Consider the following 13,168-nt stretch of genomic DNA (forward strand, 5'->3'; position numbering starts at 1 on the left):
CAGTCCTCCTTATTTTTGAAGTTTCTTGTGCCCGTATGAGCCACAACTTGTCCACACCTTGCCCTTTGCTTGCCAGTCCAGTCCATCACTTCTTCACTTTGTTGTGGGTCACCATCTGCCTCACCCATTTTTCCGATGTTAGAACTTGCATTACCAGGTTGGTTGAAAACATTCAATTTGCCTTCAACAAGAGAAGTCTGAACTGCTTTTTCCAACTTTAATACTGTATTACATATGTAAAAGTTTCTATTGAAATTCAAATACAAAAGAAGTTGAAAAGGCTTTACATGGCACCACCATTAAAGCAGTTTGATTATAAAAAGAGAATGGAAAAGGTGTAGCAATAGGTGCTTTTTTTTTTTACACAGGTCTCAACTTTGTCTATTTTTATTATCTAGCTACAAATTTATTTGGAAATTTTTGGAGCAGTCTGTGTTGAAACAATGGTTATGTAATTTGTAGGAAGAAACACATTATTAATTGCACTTCTGTTTTGTATACAAAAAAATGGTTTTAAATCAAAACTTAAAATGGAATCTGGGTGACTAGGAAGTCACAACAAACCTCTTCCCAATACTCTTTATTTGGGAAGGACATCAGCCTTCCTGCTTCAGGATATAGAGAAATCAGTCCCGTATTTTTATTAAATTACCCACAAAAGATAAAGAAATATATTGTATCTACCTGATACGTTATTTCATCAGAGTTTGCAGATGCTGAATGGGGTGTATGGCTCACCAGTATGACTTGCTGTGACCCTGACCCACTTTGGCTAGCAAGACTGGAATCTGTGAGTATAGCAGGGAACTGCTGACCCTGTCAAAAGAGGGGAGAAGACAAAAAAAAAAAAAGGGCAGAATAACTACATTTAAACAGCTAACTGTAGTTACATATATTATTTTTACACCTCAAAACTACTTTTTTTTTTCCTTGAAAAAGACCATTCCAGAATCCTATCTGAACAAATGTTAATTTCCTCTCCTTTTTTTCCTTCCATTTTAAGTCTAACAATTTAAGGGTAACAACATCTAGAAGTCTGTAAGAGTAGAGATTCAGTTTTGATTATTTTTCACAGCCTTGCATCAACTGCTAAATGTTTCAGATTTCCCTTGTCCTTGTCTCTTCAGCCGACACTTTCTTTAACACCTATATTCTGCTTTCCTGCATGGTCTTTCCACAGTATTTTCCTTTTTTAAAAATCTCGTAGGTTAAACCTACTTCCAAACTACATGAAATCAAGGTACAAATTCATTAAAGATAGACAATTACTAAAATCATACTGCTACTATTTCTACATTACTGTTAAAGACTTTTTGGTTTCCCCAGGAAATGCAGTGCCCTTACATACTACATGTCTGTTCATCACGATTCCTGCAACACAGACTGTGTTCACATAGCGCCCAAAACAATGTTTCATTTTTATTTATGCCTGCCTTAATATCAGACATAGCATCTTTATTAATAAACATCAACACTGCCAAATGTAATTGCTTGAATTATTACATCTGAAATGAAATCACGTTGCTTTGTTACTCTGTGATGCCAGAAATCACAACTGTGTCATAAGAACTATTTAAGACACTTCCTACCCTACCAGGAGCAAAACTGCAGAGGAAAGCGTATAAGCATCCTTACAGACTTTGCCTCACCAGGTTTAATCACACCATACGCTAGATAAATAGTACTCTTTCATTTATATGCATTTACACATTCCGTAATTCAGAGCAGAAGGTAAGTAAAAAACAACTTAAACCTAGTTAAGCCAAGAAAGTAGAATAGCTCAAGTTTTCACAGGTAAAATCTACACTGAAATACCAATCACACGATGACCCTAAATTTTCACTTTCTAGTCTTTTAATATTTTTTTTTTTTTTTTCTCCCCACTCTATACATTCCACTTGTAAACATGTCTTTGGCTCTTGACACCACAAGAATCTTATATTACAATAAAAATGAAACTAATGCTAAAGCTACTGGGAAGATCATAGTCCATACAGCGCTGCTATTATAAAATTTCTTATAACACTACCTATTGTTAAAAACTGCCAATTTAATATAGATTCTATCCTGTTATTTGCTGTGAAAGGAGTTGTTGCAACTGCTCTTCAACTCTTATGTTCACAAGGAGGAACAGAAAAATTAATCACAGTAAACAATAAAAAGTTTAGGAACACTAAGCTGTACTACTGAATAGTGATGAAGAAGTACAGTTTGTCACTAAAAACTGATGTCAAACATTTGAAACAGCAGAACGGATCTATTCATTGCAAAAAAAACCCAAAATCCTGCAAAATTTACCTATATTTCTGTTTCAATAGTTTATGTTTCTAAATGCCAGTATGCACACAATGCTGGCAGAAAGAAGGAAAGTTAACTGAATTTTCAATTACTAGGTATTTACAGGACAAGTTTATTTTCTAAGCAAAATCTCTAGTTCCTGCTCTGTAAGACAGTAACATTAGTTTATTCATCAGTTCAGAAAAGCATTTCTTACCTGTGAAGTGATATTAAGTGTAACTGCATCAAGACCACCAGACAACATTCCCTGAGTGTCAGCAAGAGTCAAGGTGACACTACCATCTCCTCCAACTCCTGATGAAGACATTACCAAATTCTGGGCAGAAACTGTAGACTGAGATATGGGTGTTGTTGAAGGAAGGTTTGTTCCACCTGTTGTATTAAGTTCTGGAATATATGCAAAATAGTAAAAAACCAAATAATCTGTTACATACATGAACTCTTAGCTGCAAACATTTTCTTTGAACTTAATTTCTATTTCTCACTTGCTAGTCCTTTCTATTTTGGAAGGAAGTAAATCAGTTAAACAGCTATCACATGTCAAAAGTTGTCAGATTGTCAGATGATAAAAGTAGGAAATATTATATTTAAATGTAGCTTGATGGACATCATACTGCAAAGCCGTAATTTTGTAACATGGTGCGTGGGAAATGACCCACTGCCAAAAAGACACTTGAAGAATTTTCAGGTTACACGTTTCTGTAGTCTTAACACTTTCAGAATTCTCAATGAAATACACTTTGACTCACAGCAGTAAAACAAAAATCTGGTAACTGCAACCCAGCACTGTCACCCTATCCTTGCAATGTGGTTGATAATTCATAATAGCAAAAAAGGCCAGTTTATTATTAATAGGTATTTCCTAACAGTTTGATGTAACAGCTGTATAATAGTATATTATAGATTCTCCAACATGAGACTAGAGGCCTCACTGATTTCAGTTTATGATAAACCTGAGAAGATGACAGAGAAGGTATAATACAATTGTCTGTTTTTACTACTTCATTTACTAATTCATTATACGAAATCACGCCTTAAACTCCAAATCCTACAGCATACTCTGGGACAGGCTTCCCCCTGTACGACATTAAAGCAGATTTGCTTTATTGATGTATATGTAAACTAAAGAAAGCTATGAAAGGCAATGGACAAAGGAAAAGGAAGGTAGAAAAAAATGTAAGCATGCATATGAGTAAATTACTTACATGTTAGTAATGTCTGTATTAACACAACCTGCTGCAACCAATAAGTGCAACCTATTAAACAGTGCAGCAGGTTGCAAGTATGACCAACTATATATATGCACATATGTTTGCATGTATATATAAACAGATATAAGTAGAAACTCATATACATAAAATCTCAAAATTTGAATACTAGAGCAATTTGGTATGAAGGATATTTTATGATTTGTCTGCAGCAAATGTGTTAGGTTTCTTCATCCTCTAATTTATAGAAATTGTCCTTCAATATTGCTGTAACTGCCTCAAAGTACTAATTTTAGGTAAGTCTTTTTGTTTTCTTTTTCTTCTTGCTACGCAAAGTTCATTTAAACCGGCATAAAAATTTAAACCCAGTGAGAAAACACACAAAGCCATGTAGTTTCAGAATCATAATGTGTAAGATTATACCATTTTGTATTACGTTAACCTGGTCTAATATTTATTTTTAGAATAAAAAATTTATATTAAAATTTAAATATTTGTTTTTTATTATTTTTAATTAGAAAATCACTGTATGCATACCTGCAGCATTTAGTGAAGTGCCCTGAGAAAGAAGCTGGTCATTGCTTATGGTTAATGTAGCACCTGTAGTCTGACTGTTGATGGTTGGCGCTGTCAGCCTTAAGCCACTATTCAGATCGCTGCTTCCAGAATTATGCTGAATAAGATCTTGACCTGAATAGAAATTAGTCCTATTATAACTGGAAATGTCTCAACGTTATTCTGCTACTGTACTTAGAACTATAAACAAGTGATCATAAAATAACAGAAGTAGAAAATACAACCAAACCACAAAATTAATTTCTACAGATGCAGATTTTTATGCAGAGGTTCGACAAGTTTTTTATACAGATGTGATTATGCATGTCTAGATACTCACAAGTAGAGAACATCTGTATTAATATTAGAAAAATATGGATCTTATCTAGATTCAAGACACCAACTTCATGAAACTATAAAAAACTAGCAACCTAATGGCTAATGGTTAAATTGTAATTTTTTCAATCCACTGTATGGATAACAAAATGCATTGAACGTGCTCTTTTGTAAAAACACAACTTCACATGGTGATAATTTTGTGGAACAGTTAATAAGCATAGAACAACCAGAAACAGAAAGCACATTCTCTCAGTTGTTGGACATCTATACTCCATTTTTCTTAGATGAGTGAACATCCATTAACATGCAGAAAAACATAGGTGGGAGACCCTGACACCTTCACACAGACATCATTGTCATGACATTTAAAATAACTAAACAATGTTACAGAAAATGGGATAAGAGAACAGAAAAAGAGAAAAGGAAAAGAAAGAAAAAAGAAAAGAGGAAAGCACTAAATATTATACTGAATTTATTAAAGAAACATCACAATACAAAATACAAACGGTCTTTGGGGGAAATAGAAAGATACGTATAGTATATATAGGATCAGCCTCTTAGACACAGTAAAAAAGTCAGTCTAAATTTATTCAGGAAGACCTAAACTATTAACTACATATTACAGAGATTGAATAGTACACCTCAAAGAGTGATCAAAACATCTATTAGAACACTGGTCCACAGGCATTTAAAGAAAACTAGATGAAACAAACTCATCCCCAATACCTGTCCTGCTTGTTCCCATCCCAGTGCTACCCAGGAGTTGCACTGCTTCAAGTGAGGTACAGCAAAGAAATAAGAACTGGTTATATGGGCTTTGTCACAGAGATAATCTGTTGACCCAAGGCTGTGAATAACATAGGAATCAATCTAACATATGTCCTCAAAGCAAATATATTTGGTTTTCAAAAGATTTGGGGGTATCCTTTAAAGCTGATGAATATAAAAAACACCTCACAGGAAAGCTGTGGACTGTGAAATTATCCTCAAATGCTACTGCACAGCTACCTTATAAAATGGAGATCTGGTACCATTAAAGATCATTAAAATTACCAACCAGATATGGTAAGTGTGATTTCTTGAGGACTTCCTGACGAGCTTGTAGTAGTAGAACCCGAAGCATGAGCTAGAACTTGACTCAAACTGGAATTATTTATGGTCAACATTATCTCATGTTGTCCATTTGAAGATGATACCATACCCTGTGAAGTCATGACTTGAGAGATGTCCTGCGTGCCTAAATGTAAGTGGGTAGAACAAAAAAAATTTCCATTAAGATCCTTTCTTTATAATACAACACAACAGTAAGATGCAACTTTTTAAAGCAATTAATGTATTATTTTCTGAACTACTATAAAAAATGTAGCCAAGATTAGAGTACAAGTTCTAGCATCTTAAGAATAAATTGGTTTTGTATGCAATTTATTCCTCTGTAGGCTAACGACTATAAACATTCTTCAATATTTTCATTATATACTCCAACTTCTGAAAAAATTATATTCAAAACCAGTTAACACAAAGTTGGAAAACTTGCTGAAGCTGCTCATACGAAAACCAGTATGTTTATTTTATTAAATGAGGTATTTAGCAGGAGTGAGGGTAGTGGGATTTTCTCACTGTGGTAATACCATAACTAAGAAATTCAAAGCACAATAAAACTATCGACACTGCTTACCACTAGCGTTGGTTGTCAGCACAGACTCTTGCTCAGATAGGGATCCTATCGTCATGTTAGCAGATGATGTTACTGTGGGCTGCAAAGACAGGCCTGATATAGGCTGAATAACCACATTAGCTGGCACTGCATTTTCCGTTGCCTGGAGGGAAGGATTCTGCGGAGCCATATTGGGATCTCCAGTTAGCTGTTGAGCAAGTAAATTACTCTGCTGTAGAATACTTGGATCAATCTGAAAAGCAAGTTTTCAATCTGAATTTAACAAATACAGGTTAAGTCAATATTCTTAACATAGACCTGGAATTCATATTTATTGCATACAGAGTCTATATAATGTGTAAACTTTATAATCAACCATTTTAAACTTAGATTTATTTTTCAAGTGTCTGTATATAGCCAGTCTTGAAAGTCATTACGTAAACAGCTTCACCTGTGGTTTCTTCCCTCCCTCCCCTCAGCAAAATGTTTGGGGAATTGTGATCATAGTCACATATAAGCGTGCTGGGCACCGGGTACCCACACTGTCTGTACTGTCTTATTGCTGCATGTAACTCTTACCACTGCCTTCAGGTCTTTGAAAGTGAAAAGGCATGGAGCAGAGAGAAAACTGGTATCAGAAATTATCTATTTTTTCTGCTCCTAGGGCTCATTAAGGTCCCAATTCACAGTCAAACAGATGTTCTTGATAGTTTAAGATAGGCATTTTAGTCTCAGGGATATTTGGAGATCGGGAGAAACAAAAATAAAATACAGTTTTCTTTGTTTTACACTGAAAACTTCTTGAGTAGAGATTCTGAGCAACCTAATGTAACTCTGTCTCTTCCCTGACCTTGAGGTTGCACCTGGCGACCTCCAGTGCAACCTCCAACCGCTATGATTCTGTGAAACTGATCAAACACAACCAAGTTCATGAAAATCATTCTTTCACATAATTTAAAATATAAATTTTTAAATGTAATCACCTCATCTTTTCCTGTCATTCATTTTATAAGCTCAACAGGAATTTAAATCATTATTCTAAATATTAAAAGCTTGCTAAATGATGCAAGTGCGTTATGCTAAGCAAAAGAACTTTTTGTGCAATAACTTGGGTGGGTTGGTTTGTTTCGGGGGTGGGGGGGAGCCTAAAATGCTTTTGAAGTGAAAAGACAAAATGTAATTAAAAGAAAAAAAAAAAAGATTTTGAAGCGATCTGCCAAAATCCCAGAGGGGTGAAAAAAACCTGAAAAAACTGAAAAACAAAGAAACCAAACCAGAAAAAAACCCACTGCAGCTATTCTAGAAGTCTTCTAACGTAGCACAACTGATACATCATGGTATTGCCGCACGCCTTGTTCAACTCAAAGGAACTCTTCCAGAATTAGGTATGCTCCTTAAACTTCCTTCAGCCCTCAAAGTGACTCTATAAAATTAAAAGCAAGCAACTCCGAGCAACCTACCTGTAATGTTATGTTGTTAATACTGGTGGCATCTATTCCAGAAATTTGAACATTTTGTCCAACCAGATTAGCAGCAAGTTGTAACTGTATTCCTTCAAGAGTGGCCAAGCTACCATCTGTCAAGGACACAGTTAAGTCACCTCCAGCTACCAAAGAAAACAGTTATATTATAATGTTTTTCTTTATCATTACTGACTGCCTCTTTCAGATTATTTAATTTATAAAAATAATCAAATACAAAAGCTATACACACACACATTTATGCCAAGAAAAATAATTTGAAGCAGATGATTGCCTATCTTAAAGCTTCATAAATGCTATGTAATTTAGGGATTGTTACTATTTAAGCATCAACTAGCATGTTACAAAAGAACCACCACTCCAGAGTAGCTTCGGAAACCTGGAGAAATTTGATATAAATTTCCTTGGTGAGTGTGCCACGCCTACATAAAAGTAGCACTCACACGTGATATGTACCTTCTGACTCTGAACATGAAAGCTCCTGCCACATTTTTGTACAGCACAAACACTGTTCGAGAAGGTGTCAAAGGTCACCCTATGTACTCATGTGAATGGAAATACAGGTACATTAGCATTTGCAATCTGAAACCTTCAGAACTTAGAAAACTCCTAATGCCAAAAGTTGAACAGACCAAGACACCTTGTGTTTGACACACCTTTTTCTCCAAACGTTCTCAGTATGACCAACCAGTTTCCTCTGGCTGATGTTTTAAAACTATCTATCTTTCCCTCTACAAAATCCTTTAGTATAAGTCTGCTTTACAACGCACCCAAGAAATACCTGCTCTGAGCAAAATTCGCATCACTAATCTTAATTTAAGAAGGTTCCTGCCTCTTTCTAGGACATCTAAACATGCTAAAGACTCCTTTTCATCGAGTTTACTCAAAAAAACAACCAAACATCAGATAGCTTTTAATCACGAATCTATCACTTCACTGTGCCTGTCAAAATTTACTAGTATCTTCTGAACAATGGTTTTGGGCAACAGTTTAGGTCAAATGAGATAAACTGGAATGGCTACAGTTAATGAGACTGATACATTACTGTGAATTGGTAAGCATACTTTCAGAATCACAGATATGTACTGAAAGAAGCGCCAAAGCAGCACAGAAAATCAAAGTCTTACTTTCAGAAGTGACAGACAGACAGTCCAAGGCCCACAACTTAAGCAGTACATTTAACAGTACCAGGGAACATTTTCAGACACCTGAACACTGTTCTGCTCTTAAAACTGTCCCTGTTCCAACTTCACCAGAGGCCAGCTAGCACTTACACAAACAATTCCCGAAAGCAATTTAGAAGTTGCGAGGATCATCCTCAAAAGGTCATTTTCTTGCAACATGAAGCTTGTTGGGTATTCTGTGCCAGCTGGCCTCGGAGTCAAAGAATGGTCTATGGCACATTTAATGTTCTAACACAGCTGTAGCCACTGTCAATCAGTAAGACTTCATATCCTAGACATTTAATTTTTTAACATACATGCCTACAGTAGTAGGTTTTTTGCATCCCTAAAGATTTTTCTTCTTTTGTTTTTTGGGAGTGTGTGGTTTCTTCTTTTTATTTTGGACTTTTAACTACACATGTACAGCATATCACTTAATCTTCATTATTCATGCAAATAACTGATGTAGATAAACTTTTCTTTGCTCTATAATCTAATGCTTGAATACAAAATAAATCTTACGGATTCGAAAGCTTTACAGAATAATTGTTTTGCTTCTCTCCTTTTTAAGGAAAGGCAACAGAGTATTACCAAAAAGAACACAAGTACTCCAGCTACTTGTTATTTTCTTCCTTTCTGCAGTGTAACACCACAGCAGAACTGAAGAGATCTTTTAAGTGAACTGCATGTATTTTCCCTTTCGTTCTTAAATAAATACAGTTCTATTTATGTCACCACTGTGCATTGAATCATGAATTCAGCACACAACTCTTACCTGTTTGGAAGTAGTGTTTGGCATAATTTTCTGAACTCTAATAGAAAGCAAAGTTCAGTACTTGATCTCAACACCACCACCAAAAAGTCATCCATTTTTACCTGACACTGAAGCAGGCAGGATAGCCTGGCCCACAAGTCCTTGTTGAAGTAAATTTTGATCAAACTGACTCGTCAAAACAGAGTTATTCATGATGAAAACATTCGGGTCTGTAGAGGATGAATTAAGAAGACTGACTGGTTGTAGTCCCTCAGCTGAAGTACGGGAGACAGGTTTCCTAACCTTCTTTGCCTCTGGTTTATAATGACACTGTATGTGGGTTTTTCTGCGCCCTGAAGTACGAAATCGTAAATCACAGTGTGGACATTTAAAGGGTTTTGCTCCTGTATGCAGACGCATGTGGACTTTTAGACTCCCTTTTGTAGAAAAAGAATTACTGCATACATGACAACTGAAGAGCTTCTGGCCTGGAAAAGTTTCAAAAACAGAATAGTAAGTGATAGAACCTCTAAAAATCAACAGCATTGTACCAACTATTCAAAAAAAAAACAGATTCTAAACTAATGCGAACAGAATAAATCTGATATAGCTAGACTTTTTCTTTATAATTTTGGCTGATTTTCTAAAGAATTAAGGATCTCAGTGAAGGGTGTCTTAATTTTCTCACATTTCTAAAACTTGATGTGCTGGTTAAAACTTTCATGCAGAATCTTAATTTGGTCACATTGATGCCTCTGTCCTCCACATCATCTCACCTTCCTGACTAATCAAGTCGTTTCAACTACACAGCTCATAAAATTGCAGAATTAGAAGTTTCATCTTGACCTCTTCAGCATTTGGCTTCTCCTTACCTAGCCACTAATTTCCTTTTTTTTTTTTTTTTTTTAATTTCCTTTTTAATTCCAGCAGCATTATTCTTCTGTTTCAGCCTTTACCTCAATACTGACTAGTATTAATGGATTACAAGTAGAAAACAAATAAAATTTATAAGTGACATAACATTGTAAAACAGAGTATCAAAAACCTCAAAGTGATCTAGAGGTACAAAAATTTGGTCTAGACAGTCCTCCTTCTTTTCTCTCCTTTCAGATTCCGTAATATTTGAAAAAAATCTTTTGTCTCAACTAGAATTTTCAAGTACTACAAATAACAACAGTTAACTATGGAGTTTATTTCATTTAACCATATGCACAATTGTACAATTCACAAAAAGCACAATGTAAACATCTGGCAGAAAAGATGCCACTGCATCTGAAAATCTACTAGAGCTCCTGAGATTTGCAGGTCTTCCAGCACAATATTCCTTCCTAGCTAAACAAGGGAAAGAAATCAATGTAATTTACATAGCTGCCTTACCAAAGAATAAAATCAAGGCTTCTCTATTGCTGTGACAGAAAAATAATTTAAAAAAAAAAAAAGTAGTAAATATGACTATGCTATCCTTTTCACCTGGCAAACCATCAGATCAACCCCAAAACAAAGCTGACAACTTCCACATCTGAACGCACTATTATATTCCAGTGATGTTAGTCATTTATAGTTGGTAAAGAAGTCATAAAACCAATGTGTGCCTATGATTCCTGCTAATGAGTTCTAGTTTCCATTTACACAGAAGAGTCTCTCATCAAATTCCTGAATTACAATTCAACCTGTTTCCGATTACAGATTTAAGATTACAAAACCCTAACATTGTTGTCACTTTTTGTTCAACAAAACTAAGTAAACCTCTTACAATGTTCTGTTTCAAATAATAGAGAGAAGCCCAAGAATAACATGAGCCAGTCCGAAAATAGGGATCTGGATGGAAGCAAAGCTGTCTACCACATTCAGAGTACCACAAAGAAAACCATCGGACAGTCTTTCCCATCAAAAAAAACCAAACCAAAAACCATCGGGAGAAAGGAGGGAGAGAGAGAGGGGGAAGTTAAAATAAAAAATAAGCAGGGAAGAAAACACTGAACATCTGAAGTCCTGTTTAAACAGAACATTAAAATATTCAATCAGACTATGACGTGACTCTTGGGTTTCTTGTATTTGTATAGTATTTTATTTTTAAAATAATTTGTATAACAAAAATTATATGCACGTATAGTATATACTATATACATATAAAATATATTAAAATTATACAATATATAAAAATGTATAATAAGAATAAAAATAAAAATAAATAATCTGTATAATAATAGTAATAATAATAAAAAAATATGTTCTGGATGAACCAGAACATAAATCTATCCATGGACAGGGAGGTAGTGGCCACAAGAGAAACCTGGAGGGAAGATGATCACGAATCGGGATGAGGAATCATACAGGAATGGCAAATGCCAAATTGTCATTGCTTCTATGCATACTACTGGCTACCCAAGTAAAATGTTAACAAGACCTGTCATATATATAGGAAATTAGAAAAGCAACAAAATGTGTGACTTCATTTATCCCACTGTATGCTGTATCAGGATACAGGAACTAAGCGTTCAGCTCTGAAAAACTTCCAGCCCAACTACTGGTCTGAAAAGTGGTGATGCAATAGAAGCTCCAGTAAAACCCCAAACTAATTCTTTGCATCAATGTTTTTTTGCAGATAAAGTCAGGCAGATTCCTATCCAGGCAACTTTCTTTTACAGGTGAAGAGCAGAGTAGCTTTCCAAACTCAACTGTTGTTAGGGAAGTTCCAGACAATCACACTGTAATAGTTTTTTTAATTGTTCAGTTAAATAAGCATGGCTCATCATATAACCAACGAATGACTAGCTGTAGGTGTTGCCCACAAATTAAAAAACAGCCCTCTGAAAAGGGATCCAAGCTCAAATGCAGAAGCTACACACCACTTGAACTTCATGATCATCCAACACGAGCTGTCCCAATTACAACGCAGAATGGAAAAAAACCATAGTTTCAAATTAATTATAACACAGGAATGTTGACGTGGCATTTGTAGAGAAAATTACACTTCACAAATCTGTCAGAGGTCTTTGAAGGAGGCCAGATTTTCACTAACAAGACTGTGTCTGGACTTTTGGAGTTTTACAGTTTTTTTACAAAAGGATCTCAGAAAAAACTGCTGTCACAGGATGAAAGGGCAGAGTCCTTTCATGAATTAAAGAAAAATAGTTCTGAGACTAAAACCAAAAAGTAGGACTACATGGACAATTTTCACAAGGCTGGAAGTCGACAAGAGAGTTCTTTAAGCACTTGAGCGAGGACCCAAGCTGGTCAAACTTGCACTATAAATAACGTGAAAGAGAGAATGAAAAACAGCTTGGAAGAATCTGTTACGGATATGAAAACAATAATTTACAAAGTTATGTTTTGTATTATTAAAACGTCTGTAAAAATCAGCAAAAGCTTGAAAAAAAGGAAAAAGGGGAAAAATTTCTTATTATTTCTCAAACAAAAGAACTAGTGGGCTTAGGAACAAAATCATCAGACGGCATGCTGAAAACCAGATTTGAATCAAGGATCTTATTACTACTGGATGTACTGGACCATTTGTTTTCAGCCAGTTTTTCTGGGTTCAGAAAGCAATTGGCTAAAACTAATGTAAAATATTCCATTAAAGGCAGAGAGCAAAAAGATACAATCTCTAGTTCAGAGTCCCAGAACTTGCAGACTGCTTGAACCTAGAGGACCATAATCAAATCCTGCTTTGCTCTTTTCATTACCCTTAGCACCTGCTACTGTCTGAGACAAGT

At 35.2% G+C, this 13,168-nt stretch overlaps 1 protein-coding gene across 8 annotated transcripts in view; it reads right to left on the minus strand.

Annotated features, from left to right (window-relative positions):
- The window catches only part of ZNF236 (zinc finger protein 236), a 93,036-nt gene that overhangs the window by 19,956 nt on the left and 59,912 nt on the right, over positions 1-13,168 (minus strand). For 6 of the 8 annotated variants that reach the window (XR_005826768.1, XM_040586143.1, XM_040586141.1 and 3 more), the window contains exons 23-29: positions 9,575-9,940; positions 7,515-7,660; positions 6,076-6,307; positions 5,458-5,637; positions 4,044-4,196; positions 2,495-2,685; positions 685-816 (exon numbers count right to left, since the gene is read on the minus strand). Coding sequence is in view for 7 of the 8 variants with exons in the window: in XM_040586143.1 (XP_040442077.1) it covers positions 685-816; positions 2,495-2,685; positions 4,044-4,196; positions 5,458-5,637; positions 6,076-6,307; positions 7,515-7,660; positions 9,575-9,940 (1,400 nt within the window). In the remaining variant the exon portion in view is untranslated. The remainder of the gene's footprint in view (positions 1-684; positions 817-2,494; positions 2,686-4,043; positions 4,197-5,457; positions 5,638-6,075; positions 6,308-7,514; positions 7,661-9,574; positions 9,941-13,168) is intronic. The other 2 variants (XM_040586142.1, XM_040586144.1) reach the window with 2 other exon arrangements.

This window comes from Falco naumanni, chromosome 3 (genome assembly GCF_017639655.2).
Source record: "Falco naumanni isolate bFalNau1 chromosome 3, bFalNau1.pat, whole genome shotgun sequence".
NCBI classification, from domain to species: Eukaryota; Metazoa; Chordata; class Aves; order Falconiformes; family Falconidae; genus Falco; species Falco naumanni.